This window comes from Thamnophis sirtalis, unplaced genomic scaffold (genome assembly GCF_051295495.1).
Source record: "Thamnophis sirtalis isolate CommonGarterSnake01/CBP01778 unplaced genomic scaffold, rThaSir2_p1.2 scaffold_13, whole genome shotgun sequence".
In the NCBI taxonomy this organism is placed as follows: Eukaryota; Metazoa; Chordata; class Lepidosauria; order Squamata; family Natricidae; genus Thamnophis; species Thamnophis sirtalis.
The window spans coordinates 14,947,155-14,966,640 of record NW_028261393.1 but is presented as its reverse complement, the minus strand read 5'-3'; the positions used below and the strand labels follow the sequence as shown (position 1 = coordinate 14,966,640).

At 42.1% G+C, this 19,486-nt stretch overlaps 1 protein-coding gene across 1 annotated transcript in view; it reads left to right on the top strand.

Annotated features, from left to right (window-relative positions):
• Nucleotides 1-19,486, top strand: part of PTPRU (protein tyrosine phosphatase receptor type U) — a 422,700-nt gene that overhangs the window by 302,651 nt on the left and 100,563 nt on the right. Inside the window, exons 13-14 of the mRNA XM_087727684.1 lie at nucleotides 1,057-1,093; nucleotides 4,510-4,648. Coding sequence (XP_087583810.1) covers nucleotides 1,057-1,093; nucleotides 4,510-4,648 — 176 coding nt within the window. The remainder of the gene's footprint in view (nucleotides 1-1,056; nucleotides 1,094-4,509; nucleotides 4,649-19,486) is intronic.

Here is a 19,486-nt window from a genome sequence, read left to right as displayed (position 1 = left end):
CGAACTAATTGTCTCCTGCAAACTCCCCTCCCCTTTCGCTCCTCTTTTATTTCCTCTCGGAGGGACCATTCATGGTCCACCTGTGGCCTTACTCTCAAGTCGACCCCTGTTCTTTAGCTGTTCCCTTCGTCTGGCAACTCTGCGCATGCGCACACTGGGAACAGCATGCCTCACTGATGTCTGCCTCACCGATGTCTGACTCTGAAGGCAGCTGATAATTTGCATACGGCTCTGCTCCCCCCTCCCCTGCCTCCAAAACAGAGCCCTCATTAGAGCCTTCCACAGACTCCAGGACTGGCCCATGTTCCTCCCCAACCTCTTCACTGTCCGAATGTGCTGCCAGCTCTGCTGGCTGCTGGCGGGCCACAAGACATGTGTGAGAGCTAGATTGCATGCCATCCCTTCCCCTCCCCACCCATTGCTGCTGGTGGTCCATGGAATCAGAAGGGTTGGGGACCACTGTGTAGATACTCTGGATAGGGATGTGTTTGCTCACCAAACAAACACACACACACACACACAGACACACACACACACACACACACAGACACACACACACACACACACACACACTGCCTTATACCCACCCAGGCCACTGATGAATCCAGCACAGCATCAGTGGTGGGTCTCCAGAATATTGAGGAAAGATCTGAGAATGATTTTTATTTCAAGCTGTCAGGAAGTAGTGAAGTCCTAAATATGGGGGGGGGGTGCATTCTCTCCTCCCTGCCAAAGTAATTTCACTTGGTCTAAAGGGAAAAAAAGTGTTATCAAAGGGAATTTGACAGCTATGAGGTACATGTACCAATGATAGTTAGAAAAGAAACATATAGTTCATGGAATGCCCATATTCAGTGTTTTGCAGCCACCCTGGAGAATTGTACATCTTCATCCCTTCATCAAAAAACAAATATGAAATAGCTCTCTGAGTATTATGATGTTTTTCATATGTTGGTCTATGACCGTAAGAAAGATTTGATATCTTTCATTTCAGATAAGAAGTCAGAGAGATCATGGGTGTGATAAAATCTTGCTTATCTTTTTCTTCTTTTGTAGGAAACAAGGCTGAATTGTATCCGAATAGCTCGGAAAGGTAAATATTCTTATATGTTTATTTACTTGATATTTTTTTAAAAATCCTACCTTTATATTTGGCCAATTCAAGGTGATGCTACCACTTCTTATTTCCACCTATGAGATGGGTTGGGTTGACTGGCTAAGAAAGGATTAGAACTCACAATCTCCTGGTTTCTAGTCTGGTGCCTTCACCAGTAGATAAAATTGGCTTTGCTTTTTGGAAGTGGTTGGTCCTTGCCTTCGTCTTCCGAGGGAGGGAGGGAGGGAGGGAGGGAGAGAGAGAGAGAGAGAGAGGGAGAGAGAACTTTCACACTTAAGAAAAGACTAAAACTCGTGGCTTCCTGGTTTTTAGCCAGACATCTTTGCCATTACACTAAATTGTACCCCTCCTCCCCCTCCCCTCCCCCTCCCCTCCTCCTCCTCCTCCTCCTCCTCCTCCTCCTCCTCCTCCTCATGCTTTGTGAAATCTCTCCATTTGTAAGAAATCTTTCCCTGCCTCTTAGATGTGTAGGGAGATTGCTTTCATCACACACTCAGTGGCATCTTCCTTTCCTTCCTTCCTTCCTTCCCTGAAGTCTGAATTGTACAAATCTCATTTCCCCAGACATAATCCAAAACACCCCAGCAGTCATCTGAATGGCTCTCTAGGGACAATGGAAGAACAAAGGCTTTTTGGGAAGGTTGTTTTTATTCTACATAAAAGGCAACCTTTGGAGAAATTACTGTACTCTAAAATTCAGCTGTTAAAAGCAATCCATAGTAACAATCTGCATCAAGGATGGGCAACGGTTGGGTGATAATGCAAGATGAGCAGGACTATGCTGTACATGTTGTGGGGGCAGAATTTTCTGGTGGTGGTTCTCCAAATTTTGGAGAAAAGTTTCAAAGAACTGATAGGACAAAAGGGAAAGAGACATCCAAAAAAGCTGCAGAAAAGAGATCCGGGCCTCCATCGATCTCCAAAATTAATGATTGCTGATTCTTTGTATACAGGGTGCTTGATAGATTGCCATACACTATAGGATTAGGTCCATGCCTACAAAGAATTTGCTATCTAAATGCCAGCAGAGAATAAGACTAGAAAGAGAACAATCTAGACAAAGGGAATAGAAGACAAATGATGTTGAGATAGGCAATTGGCCTTGTGATATGCAGTTTTAATGTTGGTTTGAAATGTTGGGTTGAAATGTTTTAAATCTTTTTCAGTTATTCTCAGAGTCCTTGAGGATTTGTTTTTGTTTTTTAATTTATTTTATTTTTTCACATTTTTGAATCACCCATCACTCTCACAAATATTCTTTCTGCTATTTTCTGGTAGCTGATTTCTGGGTTTTTTGGATGGAAATGGCAGAGGATGCTACCTATTAGTCTTTCTCCATATTTCTCAGTCTGAACAAAAGGACCATGCCCTATAGAATGAAAGGGAAGTTGGGGATGCCAGCAGGGAGGCTGTACTGTAGTCCGAATGACAGAGAACTGTATGATAGAAGACAAGATATTTATTGGTGACCTGGATCTGGATATTTTCCATATTTAGCTCTGCCTTCACATTTGGGACACAATTTGAGGGTTCTTGTGACTCCTTGTTGAAGAGGAGGTTGCAGTAATGGCTCCTATAGCTTGTGTTAATCACATCTATTCCTGGATTTGGAGGTTTGGCTCATGGTGACTTAGTCACCTTCCATTTGGATTGCTGTAATGTGCTCTACAAGGGGCTGCCCTTGAGGAGTGTACAGAGTTTCGGTGTAGTTTGTTAATGTATTGTTCCTTTGACTCAGGATATGAAACATGGTAGATGTTTAGTTTTGTATTCAATCCCACTTTAAAATAAAAAAAAACAATTTCTTAGCAGCATGTATGCAGAAGATGTACCTTAAACAGTATGAACTCAATCTGCTCAGCAGAAACTTTTAAATGACACGTTCCTCTTGACGATGAAGCCTAATTCAACTCATTTAAGGGCAGATTGCAGGCCAGATTTGTTCAGGGGCAATGGCTGGAGGTTTTGTGTGTCTTGCTTTTAATTGCAGAAAGCACACAGATGGATGATTCCTGCCAAATTTCCACAAGGGCAGTTCAAAGTATCATCAAAACAATGACATCAACTGCTAAATAATTCACCATGTGAATTCAGAAGTCCATTGCTTGTGACTTAATCTCTAGGAAAATTTTGTCTAGGTTGGAAAACGTTATGGCTCTTCAAATGTCAACCCTACAAGTGATGGATGTATTAGCTATGACAACCATCTCCTTGCCAGGCATCAACACTATACACGGTTCAGATTTGGTTGTTGGAGAGTAGGCCGTTAGCTCTATAAATAAATAAGAAATAATTCAGAATGTGGCACTTTCATCCTTCTTTGGCTGTGAGAACTACAGGAATAAGAACTACAGCATTACAATGGGGTAATTTGACATTTGGAGAATAGTGTTATAGGAGGAGTGGGGGTTTTTTTGACAGTCATATATATCACTGGAAGATAATTCCAATTTGCTAGTGGAAAAGCATAACTTCTATTACCAACAGAAATAATCAGAGGAGCATTGTAACTATATGCAAGTCTAGCAATCTACCCACCAGCTGTAACATGTTTAAGAAAATGAAAAGTTGCTGCATGGAAAGAAATATCAGCTTTAGAACTGATGACACATTTATTTAGTACAGAGCTTCCTTTATCTATGATTCCCTGGATGGTCTGCAGGCTTCATACAACTCTTAAGCATCCTTCTGATGGTTTTGGAACCCCTCAAATTTTACCACCAAAATCCAGTAAACATTTAGCTTCAAAAAGACAAAACTGAAAGAGGATGTGTCAGGGTTCCAAGTGACACCCCCAACGAAAGAGGACTCCGAGGCTTGAAGTTCCTCAAAGTCCCATTTTATTAGAGATGTCATATTGGCACATCTGGGAAAACCCGAATCTGACAGTTTCCAGGTTTTCCCCACCCAAATGAAAGTTCAAGTCCCTGCCCAGCACCCACATGTCCATCACATGGTCCAATCAGGCACCATCCAAACTGGAGATGCCTTCCAGTCACACCATCGCAGTTGCAGGGCCAGAACGACCTTGACTCTCTGAGAAAAGAATGTTATTTTGACTATATATCACCCGTGCTCTATATAATCCCCCCCTCCCATTTTCCCACAGTAGAAAAATGTGGCAGGCCTGAAGGCCCAATGTGAAGTAGTGTTTCTACTCAAAACACTAACCAAATCTCTCCTGCTTAATTTTTTTTTTGTGGTGGGAAATCAATTGGCAAGGTGCTATTGGCCACCTGCTATGACAACCTTTAAAAAATATATCTGAATATGTTCAGCAGTCTTCTTCCTATGTCCTCTGATGATGCATGCAAATTATGTGCAGGAGAAGGAGAAGCTCTCCTATTTCCAGGTTCCCTTGACCCACCTGTTTGCTGTTTTATCTCCTACAGCTGCCTGTAAAGAAAGCAAGCGTCCCTTGGAAGTTTCCCAGCACTCAGAGGAAATGGGTCTCATTCTGGGCATCTGTGCTGGAGGACTGGTGGTGTTGATCATCCTCCTTGGGGCAATCATCGTTGTCATTCGGAAAGGGTAAGGAAGCATTTTGAGCACTCTGTTCTTGCTGTCATGCAGGCCGTTCCACACCCTTTCCAACCAACGTACCTTCTCTTTGGAGCCGAATCTGACTCAGCTTCCTCTTAAGAGATTAGCAGCTCTAATAGAAGAAGATAAATCCTCAGAGAAGAAGCAATCAGCCGAGGTGGTGCAGTGGTTAGGGTGCAGTACTGCAGCCACTTCAGCTGACTGTTAGCTGCAGTTCGGCGGTTCAAATCTCACCGGCTCAAGGTTGACTCAGCCTTCCATCCTTCCGAGGTGGGTAAAATGAGGACCCAGACTGTGGGGGCGATATGCTGACTCTGTAAACCGCTTAGAGAGGGCTGAAAGCCCTATGAAGCGGTATATAAGTCTAACTGCTATTGCTATTGCTATTGCTAATCAGATCATCTATAGGGTCCTGGGCAAATTTTCTTAGTAGATCTGTGCCGTGCTTTGGATTTAACTTGGGAGAGATGCTCCCAAGCCAAGGTGGCGCAGTGGTTAAATGCAGCACTGCAGGCTACTGCTAGATCAGCAGGTCAGCGGTTCAAATCTCACTGGCTCAGGGTTGACTCAGCCTTCCATCCTTCCGAGGTGGGTAAAATGAGGACCCAGATTGTTGGGGGCAATATGCTGACTCTCTGTAAACCGCTTAGAGAGGCCTGAAAGGCCTATGAAGCGGTATATAAGTCTACTGCTATTGCTATTGCTGTGGAATCTGAGCAACATGAACCCAGCACTCTGCAGGCAACACTTTAGAGGTGCTGCATGATTATGGAAGCAGATACGGCTTCTTTACAATATCCCAGGAAGGTGTTGTGTTCGATGGATTCCAAATGAATTCTTCTGAATTTAATGTGCGGCATTGCATAGCCCTACATTTTAATACAATTTAGCATCGTTCACTTTATTCTTAATAGATCCTCTATTTTTGCTATATGAGGAGACTGGGCAACCGTTCGCCGGAATTGGTATAGAGTTTCCATTTGAGCAGCAGGGTGGACTAGAAGACCTCTAAGGTCCCTTCCAACTCTCTTATTCTGTTAGATCAGAGCAGGGAATATCTGTTTGTCACAGCATGAAAGTATTTCACTGTTTCTTGAAGACACGTCCTCATAACATAACCTTTATCTCAATGGCAGCTTGCTGCTGAAGCAGGCTGGAACTGGTCTAAGGCTGTTCCAGGATGAAAGTATGTTTTCTTTGCTCTTATGTCAAAATCTCCTCTCAGACGGGCATTTGAAGGTCCATGGAGGTTGGGCTATTCTTTTCTGTTCCTCCTTTCGTATCTTTAGTGCAATTTTTAATTCTGATCTAACTGAATCTTTCTCTTTCCAGCAGCCATTTCATGCATCCTAAAAATTTTTTTTATTCTTCGTGCTGCTTTGAAAGGGCACTTCTGAGGTCGCACAATTTTTTTAGGAGGAGAAATCATTATTTTTGAAATTCCCCCAAAGCATACAACAGATTAGATTCTTAGTTTTGTTTAATGCCCAAGGTGTCTAAGTGATTTTTTTTTTTTTGGCAGTGTAAAAAAAAATTAAAAGCTTGCCTTGATAATACCGGTCTCCAGTGATTGGAGAGAGCTGTTTGCTTTCTCATATCACTTTCTCACAAACACTGGAGAGGTGAAAAAGAAATAGGGCTGCTGTTACCAAGATAGGCTTTTAAATTATTCTTTTTAAATGCTGGTATTCAATGGCCCGCCAAGATTTCCTCTGTGGTTCAAATCCAAAATCAGATCCCAAAATACATCTAGGTAGAATTATTTTAAATTTCTACCTTCAGAATTATAATCAGTGGATTATGGCAGAATATAGATGCAAACTATTTAATAATATTACTTGATAGACAATAACCCTCGTTAAGGATATAGCCAGCCAACGTGACCCGTCAAAAGCGCGGACGGCAAAAGCGCGATCGACAAAATCGCGCCTTTGACGTCATCACAGCGCGACGAAAAAGATCGGAAAATTCAAATAAAAATTAATAAAAATTAAATTAAAGCAAGCTGATTCACATAAAGGTAAGGGTTAGGTTTAGGGTTAGGGTTAGGGTTAGGGTTAGGTTAAGGGTTAGGGTTAGCTTTAGAGCGTTAGCGTTAGCGTTAGCCAAATTTAAGATATGTGAACTTCAAGTCCCAGAGTTCTACAGCCAGCATGGTAACTGGCAGAGGTGGCATTCAGCAGGTTCTCACCAGTTCTGGAGAACTGGTAGCAGAAATTTTGAGTAGTTCGGAGAACCGGTAAATACCACCTCTGACTGGGCCCACCCCCATCTATTCTCTGCCTCCCGAGTCCCAGCTAATCAGGAGGGAATGGGGATTTTGCAGTAACCTTCCCCTGCCATGCCTACCAAGCCACGCCCACCAAGCCACACCCACAGAACAGTAGTCAAAAAAATTAATCCCACAATTGGTAACTGGGGAACTCTGAGACTTGCAGTTCACATATTGTAAAGTTGCTGAGGTCAAGAAACACTGGTATAGTTGATATACTAAAAGCTTATTTAGAGGCAGAGCTGTAAAGGCTAGACTACCAGTACTGAAGACAGAGTAGGGAAGTATTTTTAATAAGTAAAAACAAAGTGGGGCTGAGCCCTACATGGACTGAGATGATAGGAAACATTCTCCTTTTCATAGAGAAAGCTGATTTGGACATACTTCCAAATTTGCCAGATTTACAAGGCATTAAAAATCAAGCCTGAAGCCCTGATGGTATGAGTGAGCCTGCTTTTTGGTTACGTTGACTGTACATTGTTCAATAATTCTCAGTGCTGTCTAATGCTGTGTTATTTGTCTTTTGAATCATGCTTTGTGTTTTTGTTTTAATTGTTAGCTTCCCAGAGTCTTGTGTATCACATGGATGGCCATATAGAATGAATGAATGAATGAATGAATGAATGAATGAATGAATGAATGAATGAATATATGAATGAATGAATGCTTCTTTCTCATTTTTTATGAAAAGGTAGGAATTGGGGACAACTGTTGTAATACCTCCCCTGTAAGTATAGATCCTCTTTCAAAGCATATGAGTAAACTCCCTCTCTTCCCTTCTATTTTCCCATGAGACAGTCAAACCAACAATCACACACAGATACACAAATCAAGTATGCATTGTCTCCCTCAGTCTTAATCTTTTCCATCTCTTCCATGCTTATACATTACCATGACTAGAAAGACATCAGTTTAATTGGACCTTCATGTGGGGACCTGATTAAAAAGATCAATGCTTTAATCATGTGCCAGCCACATGACCATGGAGACATCTTCAGACAGCTCTGTCTTTTTGGCTTTGAAACGGAGATGAGTACCACCCCCTAGAGTCGGGAACGACTAGCACATATGTGCGAGGGGAACCTTTATCTTTACCTAAATCTCTTGGGATTGCAAGCCCCAGAATTTCTAACAAGAAAGGCTAAATTTAAATAATGATTTGAGCATTCTAGAAGTTAAATTGGGGATGGGTAAGGCTGCCATCCTGCTGATGCCTGTCTATATAGATCAAAAGTGGCTTAGAATGGGAAAGGGTACATTGGACTACCTCATTGAACAGATATTGTTGTGTTTGATTCATCAATGGATTTAACAGCTTTACTTTCAATTGCCATTTGGCGATCACTCTTTTTCTTCCCCCATACATCTTCATCAGTATGCCAAATTCCATCTCTGGTGTGTCTTAGAACTTCGACTTTTTTTTTTAATCGTGGAAGCACGTGGCAAGATTGTCACTCCCAGCTAGTAATTTAGAATCAAATGTGATGTAGTATATTATTTTATGCCAGATTTTAATAAGATCAGTCCTCGTACATTCATTCAAGCAGCAGCAGCAGCAGCTCAGATTGGCAAAGGGAATGTTGTGGCCCACCAGTGGGCAGCAGAGTTGGCAGCAGATTCGGACAGTCAGGAGGTTGGGGACCACCAGCAGCAATGGGTGGGGAGGGGAAGAGATGGCATGCAATCTAGCTCCCGCACATGTGTTGTGGCCCGCCAGCAGGCAGCAGAGCTGGCAGCACATTCGGACAGTGAGGAGGTTGGGGAGGAACATGGACCAGTCCTGGAGTCTGGGGAAGGCTCTGATGTGGGCTCTGTGTCGGAGGCAGAGAGGGGGCCAGAGCCGTATGCCAGTTATCAGCTGCCTTCAGAATCAGACATCAGTGAGGCAGAGGAACAGCTGGAGCCTGTTCCCAGTGTGCACATGTGCAGAGTTGCCAGATGAAGGGAACAGGTAAAGAACAGGGGTAGACTTGGGAGTAAGGCCACAAGTGTACAATGAATGGCCCCTCCTAGAGGAAATAAAAGAGTAGCTAAAGGGGAGTAGAGTTTGCGGGAGACAATTAGTTCACTTAATTGGTTCGTGACACTGTGAGATTCCTGCCAAGTTTTGCAGATATCGGCCTGGCAGCTCTCCAAATCAGAGAAGGTCTGTGACTGTAAATCCTCCCTTGAAAGACTTTGCTGGATGTGAGTGAGCAGAATTCACAGTAAATTAATAAAAGGGTTTTTTTGTCCAGATCAGGAGTTTGCTTCATGCTCTTGGGAAGCCTCGGTCAGAACAGGGAGAGACTCAGTGGCATATTTGACATGTAAACAGTCTTGGGATCAGTGCTTGGGAATGTTAGATTGTGTTGGATAGTCTGATATCACATCAGTCAGCTTAGAGGTCCATTGTTCTGATTTGCCTCTAAGGCAATATTTGTGATGTGTACTAGCGTTGAACAAGAAGTTCTTTTGTAGCAAGCTCTCCTTCGTTCTGATGGAAAAAGAATTTTCTTTTTAAATAACTTCAGAGGGGGGAAAAGAAATACTCATGGACTTATTGCACTTATTTCAGTAAGAGATTGCTAAGGGGTAGGAAAGGCAAACTTTTTTTTTCAATCTTTCCTGTAAAGAAATTCACTGCTTCTATGACTCTCTCTTTTTCCATTAAATCCAAAGACATGAAGAATGCATTCCCTCCGGAGTGTTTTCCAAAGGGTGAATCCTGGTTTTGAGAAATGTTTGGAGATCTTCTCCTCTCCTAGGAAGAGGTTGAGGAGAACATTCACCACATTTCTGTTCCCACTATTTGCATGGAGAAGTCAAAAATGCAATTTTGCCCCAGTTTGATACATACACCCAAATACCTGTTCCTCAGAGAGTAAGATAATGTGGCGATCTACTATCTACTGCAAGGCGATCAAACGGGTCAGTCCTAGAGGAGATCAACCCTGACTGCTATAGAAGGCCAGATCTGAAGATGAAACTCAAGTACTTTGGCCACCTAATGAGAAGGAAGGACTCACTGGAGAAGAGCCTCATGCTGGGAACGATTGAGGGCAAAAGAAGAAGGGGATGGCAGAGAATGAGGTGGCTGGATGGAGTCACTGAAGCAGCAGGCATGAGCTTAAATGGACTCCAGAGGATGGTAGAGGACAGGAAGGCCTGGAGGAACGTTTTCCATGGGGTCACAAGGGGTCAGACATGACTTTGCAACTAACAACAACAACCACTATCAACATAAGAGCACGCACATCATTTCTTTGTGTAGTATGGAAGTTGTAGGCAGTTTTTTTTTTTTTACAGGGAATGGCAATTTGGATGCGTTTTCTAATTTCACAGAGAATTGACTGGGAGTCTCCAACCGATAATGACTTTTTGCCAACAGTGTCATGATGTTTTACAAGAGAAAACACTTTGACACTACAAGGCAAACATGCATATAAAATAGCGCTCCATATTTCTGCCTGTGCATTTATATTGGAAGAAGCATGGAAAGAGTCTCAATGCATTCCTTAAAGTAATTCAAGGAAGGACGAGGTGAATCCTTTGTGACAATGTCTCTCATCCATAATCCTTTTGATTGTCATAATTAAGTAAGTTTTATCCACAATTAGAAAAGATGGAAAATTAAAGATTAATTTGGCAGAATCTCCATTAAAAGAGAATAATCTTTGTAATACCATAATTCTCCATATGTATGAAGTTGTAAGTGAAAAACAGGATCTTGACAGACTTGAAAAATCATGACAGACTTGAACTTTGGGCGCTATCTAACAAAATGAAATTCAGTGGTGAAAAAAGTAAGCTTCTACATTTAGGCAAGAAAAATAAAATGCACAGGTATAGTATATGTGGCACCTTGCTCAACAGTAGTAACTGTAAGAGGAATCTTGGAGTCCTTAGTGGACAATCACTTAAGTATGAGCCAGCAGTGTGCAGCAGCTGCCAAAAAAAAACCCAACACAGTTCTAGGCTGCATAAGCAGAAGGATAGAATCAAAATCACGTGAATTGTTAATACCATTTTATCATGCCTTGGTAAGGCCACACTTGGAATAATGCATTCAATTTTGGTTATCACAATGTAAAAAAGATGTTGAGACTCTAGAAAGAGTGCAGAGAAGAGCAACAAAGATGATTAGGGGACTAGAGGCTAAAACATATGAAGAACGGTTGCAGGAACTGAGTATGTTTAGTATAATTAAAAAAAAGACTAGGGGTGACATGATAGCAGTGTTCCGATATCTCGGGCTGCCGCAAAGAAGAGGGAGTCAAGCTATTCTCCAGGGCACCCAAGGACAGGACAAGAAGCAATAGGTGGAAACTAATCAAGGAAAGAAGCAACTTAGAACTAAGCAGAAATTACCTGACAGTTAGAACAATTAATCAGTGGAATATATTGCCTCCAGAGATTTTGAATGCTCCAATAGTGGAAACTTTTAAGAAGAGTTTGGATAACCATTTGTCTGAAGTGGTGTAGTGTTTCCTGTCTGAGCTGGGAGTTGGACTAGAAGACATCCAAGGTCCCTTCCAACTAATTCTATTCTGTTCTGTTCTGTTCTATATGGAGGATCCCTGAATAATTTTCAGACAGTCAGTCCTTTTCTGCCCATTTTGTCTCATCAGTTTGTTGTTGGCTGAAAATTGAAAGGGTAGTGGTGCAGTGTATGCTTCTTGATCTCCAGGGAGTGGGAGAGTGAAGAGAGATTGTTTCATTGAGAAAATCAATAGACTAAGTGTTTATGCACGATGCAGAACTAAGCTGCCATTGTCTATGCATAGAGAGTAACAAGCTGAGAATGGTAGAGAGGGCTTCAGCTATCATGCTCCTCCCCACTTGTCTTCCTTATATGTAGGGCTTAGACATAATTATAAAAAATTGAAGGGGTCCATAACAAGGGCATTATCAGTGGATAGTACTCACCATGGGAAATTAGATATTACAGGAATGAGAACAAAGCTGAAGTGATTTGAAATTGGAAATCAGAACCATGGAGAGCTTCAATGTTATCATGACTCCTTTTTTTGTGTTCCAGACAATATTTTGGTGGCCACAAGGCTGGCATTTGATTTTTCCTCTCTTAGGGAAATATTGGGGAGTTTTCTTTAAAAACTATGTTAAATCGGTGCACTGCCATTTTTAGGAGCTTCCTACCTCAGAAAAGGGGGGGGGTTCCAACCTATTTTCCAAAGCACTAGAAGGCAGGACAAGAGGTAATGGATGGAAACTAATCAAAGAGAGACGAGCCTAGAATTGAGGAGGAATTTCCTGTTAGTGAGAACAATTAATCAGCAGAATGGTTTACCTTCAGAAGTTGTGGATCTTCCATCACTGGAGGCTTTTAAGAAGAGATTGGACAGCCATTTGTCCATAATGATTAGATCTCCTGCTTGTGCAGGGGATTGGACTAGAAGATCTCCATGGTCCTTCCAACTGTGTTATTCTCTTAATGTAACCAGCAAGAATTATGGGCCAAACTCTTTGGAATTCTTGTTGTTCTTGTCCCTAAGATATCCGGAGGGCACAACATTGGCAAAAGCTATCTTACATTTGGGCCTGGGATAAGAAGAAGCAGTTTCCAGGATTATTGGACATAATAATTGGGTCCTAAAGTATTATATACCATTTCATCTTTTATATTTGCATAACGTTGATCTTCACTATGGAAACAAGAGTTTCATATGAGTCCAAGAAAAAAAGAGAGAGGATGAATTCATGCACTTGTTAACTCTTGTAGCCAGAAACTACTGTACATCTGATAGTTATAAGCTAGACATTAATAAACAGAGTGAAGTTTCATAGTTTTATTCTACAGTGTATGTGTACTTCATAAGTTAGGTTTTTTTTGGAACCACCAGTATTGCAGGTAAGCTATTTCTGATTCTAATGAATGCAGAAGGCTTTGAGCAGTGAGCATCGGTAAGAGACCAATGACAACTTTTTGCTTAGATATGGGAGAGCTGTCCTGAATATAGCTGCTAGTGTCATCAAGATGCTGTCCCTGATGCTGCTTTCTCATTGTGGATCTTGCAGAAGGCTCAAAGTTGTGGATTAAAGTCTGGCAGGAAAGTTGGTCAGATGCCCACCAGTTGTCGAAAAAAACCAATTGTTCAGGTTGTTGGGAGTCCCTTAGCAGGATACAGAGGTTGAGCAGAGTTGCCCATACACAAAGTTCCTATGGATTGCTCCCTGCTGTACATTATATTGGATGTGCTGGGCTGCATTCAGTCTTTTCCATTCTAAATAAAGGGTGCACAAAAAAAAAACATAGAATGGAATGGAACTGAATCACACTCTTTGAACTTGAACATTTGTAATTTGGGAGCCGGTTATCTTGGAATTGGCCAGAAGGTTAAGATTTAATCTCAAATGGAGACTATGATATGGCGTGAAACTCAAATGTTATGGGACTGATTACATTGTGGCTTTTCTTTGGAGTCTTGTGTATTCACAAGATTCTGGAGTTAGAGTAGCCAACACACTCTTATTTTGACTGAAAATTAGGATTCTGGTAGCACCATGTCTAACTAACATGAAAGCTTATGTCTTTTAATACAATTTGTTAGTCAGAAGAGGTATTGCCATGCTCCTGATTCTTTGCCACCATAAATCAACATAGTGCTCCTCCTTTTGTGTCCACTGTGATTGAACATCCGGCAAATGTTAACTAATGACCAGAGAAAACCAGATAGTTATAGTGTATTATTTGTTATAGCCAGGAGCACAAACACCATTAAGGCCACCAAATAGATGTTAGTGGAAAAAAAATGTTGTTTGTATGTGTACATGGACTCTTTGTCTGCATAGCCAATTTCCAATTTGATTCATTTCATCTCAAATGCATTTCATTAGGCTGGCTCAACTGTTTGAATGTGTTTTATGGTTAAAACACTGGTTGGAATACCTGAATTAAGAAGTCCATAATGTTCTCAGTCTACATACCTAAGCTGGATAATCACAAGAAAAAGATGAATGTTGCCAGGGAAAGTTCTATTATGATCAGTCTCCTTTAAATTACATCTCTTCAGTTGTTTAGTTCTACAAATACTTAAAGACTCAATTTAACACAAGATATCCAGTGTCCAAGGACAGTGGGAACTATTGGCCAGAACATCTGAAGAGATTCTGTTTGAGGAAGACTGAAGTAAATATAAACAAAGTTTGTTATTTTTATGTAGCTAAATATGGCTGGGAAGACCAGGGAAAGACCAAAGAGAGGAACAGAAAGAGGAGAAAAACAGAGCTGCATGTTTATTTAAAAAAAAAACAAAACGGGGTCTCATGGGGTTAAGGGTGACTAAATGGGAACAGCTGCTGTAGTCACATTGCACAGAGATTGATTATATAGAAGCATAGAAACCAGATGACATTTCGTGTAGTAGAGGAACATTAATGCGTTTTGGTTTGTTTCTCTTGATGAGGAACAATTACATGCTTGGAATGTGTTGGGGTTGTCTGCCAAACTGTCAATAAATATTTTGTGTGCTTCTTTGCCATTCCCTAGAATGATGCCACCATTTAAGTCTTAATATAAATGTTTGAGAGAGAGAAAGGGAAAGGGGGAAAAAGGCATATGATGAGATTTCACGGCGCAAGAGTCTAAATCCAAAGGCTCAACTTTGTGTGAAGGAGATAGGTCTCTTTGTTCTTTTGGCTTGGTGCTGCATCAAATCACATGGCACGTGTCTTCTGTAGAGGAGCATGTAGCAGTTCAGTTGAGATTTCATTCATTTTTTTAAAAAAAAAATAGTTTTCTAATACAGTGAAGAACTGAGCCCATATTTGTATTTTTAAGGTAATACTGAAATCTCCATTTCCAATTAGGGACTTTGGGAACAAGCACAGACATTTTAATCACCTGTAGTGTCCAGGTGAACTGATACAATGTTGGATGCTGCATGGCATTCTGGAAAATAGGAAAATTTGCAGCTTAAGGATTGAAGGAGAAAGACATGTGAACAAAGACTGTGCCATTTTGTCCAAACCTACATGTATACATTCAGGTAGTACCATGTTTCCCCCAAAATAAGACTGGGTCATATTAATTTTTGCTCCAAAAGATGCATTAGGGTTTATTTTCTGGTTAGGTTTGGAATACTGCACCCAGTTTTGGTCACCAGAATATACAAAATGGTTTTTTTTAAAAGAGCCATAAAGATGATTGGGGTCTGGAGACTAAAACATATGAACAGCTGCAGGAAGAAGGACTAGGGGGGACATGACAATATTTAAGAGGCTGCCACAGAGAAGAGGGGGTCAATCTATTCTTCAAAGCACCTGAAGGCAAGGCAAGAAACAATGGATGGAAACTAACCAAGGAGAAGACCAGCTTGGAACTAAAGAGAAATTTCCTGACAGTAACAAAACAATAAACGAGTGGAATAGCTTTCCTTTAGCAGTTGTGGGTGCTCCATTGCTGGAGGCTTTTAAAAAGAGACTGGAGAGCCATTTGACTAATATGGTATAGGGTCTCCTGCTTGAGTTGGACTAGAACAGGGGTCACCGATCTTTTGGACCTCAAGGACCACTAAATTCTTAATTTTAAATACCACGGAACCCCTAATATAATCTGCCAGGGTACCTGTGAGACCACCTACTGCTACCAGTAGCCTCCCACCGTCTAGTGCGATCCCATAGAGTTGGACTCCTCAGGGTGCCTTTGGCCAGATAGTGTCGGCCAGCGACCCCCAGGGGGAGAGCCTTCTCTGTGGAGCGCCTTTCCTCTGGAATGAGCTGCCCCCCAGAGCTTTGTATAATCCCCGACCTCTGGTCCTTCTGGCGCACCCTAAAAAGTTGGCTTTTCCAGCAAGCCAGCCTGGCCTGAACAAAATAAAATAAACAATTGATTTAATTGTTAATTTTAATCTAATTTTTAAAAAGTTATTGTTAATATTAATTGGGTTTGTTTTTGGATACTCTACCTAATTTCCTTTTTAACTTTTATAATATGTGTTTTTTTTAATGTTGTACGCCACCCTGAGGCCTTTGGGAGAAGGGCGGCATATAAATCCAATAAACAAACAAACAAACAAACAATATAATCTGCCTAATGACTGGCTGGCTGGGCGTGGCATGGTGGTCATGTGATTGGGTGGGTGTGGCCAATTCGGTGTCACTCATGTCGAGGGGCGCTGTGTCAGCCTTTACTCGCCACTCCTTGCCTGCCCACCCGGGCTCCTTACGGCCCCAACAGGAAGCAGTTGCTGGAGCTAATCAGCCACCATGAGAAAGAGTTAGCAAAACAGTTGGCTCATATTGGAACTGACCGAGAAGGAGGTTCAGCAGAAGCTCCTGACTGAGAACTATGAGCATAGGCTTTCCAAGAAGAGGGAAGACATGCAGGAGTGCAAGGCCAGGTACAGGCACCTGGAGGCTCAGTGGGCCAAGATGGTCAGCCAGTTCCAGGCCATGATGCAGTCCCACTGGAATAAGGCCCTCCGGCTCTTTGCCACCAGTGGCGCTTCCCTCCAGCCTTCACCCAAAACCCCACACCAGGAGGCCGAAGCAGACCCCAAGTCAGAATTTCTGCCCCCTTCCAACCCTCACAAAAAGACCCCGAAGGGGGGAGATTCTCTGCAGCAACACAAACGTTCATTGCACTTATCTGGCCGGGGTGGGGGGCATAGCTTGAGGACTCCTGATTTATTACCATATAAAAAATGCAAATAATTTTTCTGCGGACCACCAACATTTTCTTGTGAGTCACCAGTTGGTGAACGCTGGACTAGAAGACCTCCAAGGTCCCTTAAAATTATTCTGTTATGCAGTAGAATGAGGTATGAAAATTAAATAGAAAAAATGTATTTGGGGAAACAGGGTTAAAGACCTCCGAAAACTATGCGGACAGGAAGTTGCTTTTATGCACTGTTCTTGAATTTAAGGCCTTCAAATGGATATCCCCAACCCTTTTACCAGCACTTGAGATATAATGCATATGTTGCCGCCTGTTTAGTAGAGAGAAAGAGACAGATAATCAACTTAGACAATTTTATATCTAGTTTGCAGCAGGTACTTTATTTCTAGGTATTTATTTGATAGAATGAACCAAGTATTACTAGCAATTCAAGAGTGAAGTGCTGCTTATTTTGCAACAAAAGAGGGATATTTATGAAATTGTTGTGGGAAGGAAATGAGGATGTTCTGACAGTTCCTGGATTCTGAATTATAATAAGCAAAGGCATCCACTTTTGCTTTTTGTTGTATGGATTTTTAGAAATCAGATCTTCTCCATGTGGCAGGTTGGGCTGGTTTCAGTCAATTCCTCCAAGATGACGAGTACTACTACTACTTACTACTACTACTACTACTACTACTACTACTACTACTACTACTACTACTACTTCTTCTTCTTCTTCTTCTTCTTCTTCTTCTTCCTCGTCTTCATCATCATCTTCGTCTTCTTCTCCTCCTTCTCCTCCTCACTGTATTGAGACAATCTGCCTCTAAACATTATTTAAGAAAACTATTCTTCCTCCTCCTCCTCCTCCTCCTCCTCCTCCTCCTCCTCCTCCTCCTCCTCCTCCTCCTCCTCCCCTTCTTCTTCTTCTTCTTCTTCTTCTTCTTCTTCTTCTTCTTCTTCTTCTTCTTCTTCTTCTTCTTCTTCTTTTTCTTCTTCTTCTTCCTCCTCCTCCTCCTCTTCTTCTTCTTTTTCTTCTTCTTCCTCCTCCTCCTCCTCCTCCTCCTCTTCCTCTTCTTCTTCTTCTTCTTCTTCTTCTTCTTCTTCTTCCTCCTCCTCCTCCTCCTCCTCTTCTTCTTCTTCTTTTTCTTCTTCTTCCTCCTCCTCCTCCTCCTCTTCCTCTTCTTCTTCTTCTTCTTCTTCTTCTTCTTCTTCTTCTTTTTCTTCTTCTTCTTCCTCCTCCTCCTCCTCCTCCTCTTCTTCTTCTTCTTCTTCTTTTTCTTCTTCTTCTTCCTCCTCCTCCTCCTCCTCCTCTTCTTCTTCTTCTTCTTCTTTTTCTTCTTCTTCTTCCTCCTCCTCCTCCTCCTCCTCCTCCTCCTCTTCCTCTTCTTCTTCTTCTTCTTCTTCTTCTTCTTCTTCTTCTTCTTCTTCTTCTTCTTCTTCTTTTTCCTATGTATGCTAAAGAAGTCAAGAAGATTGAAAGATATATGGGTTAATTAATTGGAAGGGTTGCATCTAATGCAAAAACTGCCACTTGTAGCTATGTTACTATACCTTAGAGCAAGGTGATCAATCTTTTGGATGCCTGTAGCTATACTTATTTTTCTCATGGGGGGGGGCAGATGAGGCTACAATGGCTAGGGCCATGATGGCAAACCTATAACACATGTGCCCAAGTGGCAGGCAAAGCCACGTTGCCTGGCATGTGCGACCTTGTCTGTTTGTCTTCCGGGTTTGTGGCGCGTATGTGTGTGTGATGATGAGATGTCTTTCGCATGTGCAGCAGTACAGAAAACCAGCCTGTGCATGTATGCTGGCCAGCTGATCGTTGGGCATGCATGTGTGGTAGAACCCAGAAGTTCGGCTTTTCTGGAGTGTGGCCCCAACACGCCCGTGCGTGATGTTTCCATGCAACCTTTTTGGCACCGAGTTTGCCATCACTATGCTAGGATGATCCTATCCGGTATCATACAGATGGAATGATTTTTTTCATTTGGGTTTCCTGGCTGGCTTTGTTTTCCCTAGCCTTGCTAAATCTATATGAAGGTTTAGGTTGCCGTTTTCACGTTTCCTATTATGTAGCCTCCCAGCATTCAGGGGTGCTGTTAGGGAGCGCTCCGAGGGCCTTTCTGTTGCTATGTTCACAAATATTCTCTTGGGTTGAAAGGTACATCTTGATTCACAGTTCCAGCTTTTTTTTTAAAGGTAAGAAGAAGTATGGATTGCCCAAATGCAATAAACAGAAAGTATTTCCAGTTCAGTTCACTTTCTAAAGCAGTGTTTCCCAACTTTGGCAACTTTAAGATGAATGGACTTCAACTCCCAGGATTCTACAGCCAACCCATCTTAAAGTTGCCAAAAGTTGGGAAACACTGTTCTAAGGCATTACATATCTCTGACATTCCTGGTCACTTGATTTTTTTTTAAATTGTTGCTTGATGGGCTAAGCTTGTCTGAAATGAGTTGCCATCCTTGAGTTTTAGGACAACAGAAAAGATGGAAAGCTTCGTGGGGAATAATCAGAGGTGGGTTTCTACTGGTTCGTACTGGTTTGGGTGAATCAGTAGTGGTAATTTTTCCTGGGTCACAGAACCGTCAGTGACCCAGGCTGGCCACGCCCCCAAACCAGTTCCCTGATCTCTGTTGCCGGCATGTTTTTTAATAGCTTTTCTTGTTCATCGCGCATGCGCAGTACAATTTACATTGAACTGTGCATGCACGAGCAATGCACAGCTGGCATGCGCGTGCGAAGTGAACCGGTACTGGTGCCGGTAGGAACCCATCCCGATCTGAACTGCTGGTCTCGGACGGAGAAATCATCTCTTAAGAGCTTTCTGCTAAAGTGGATGAGGCTAAAAGCAGTGATAGGCAGATTTCTTTCTGTTTTCTTTTTCTTCCTTCCTTCCTTCTTTCCTTCCTTCCTTCCTTCCTCCCTCCCTCCCTCCCTCCCTCC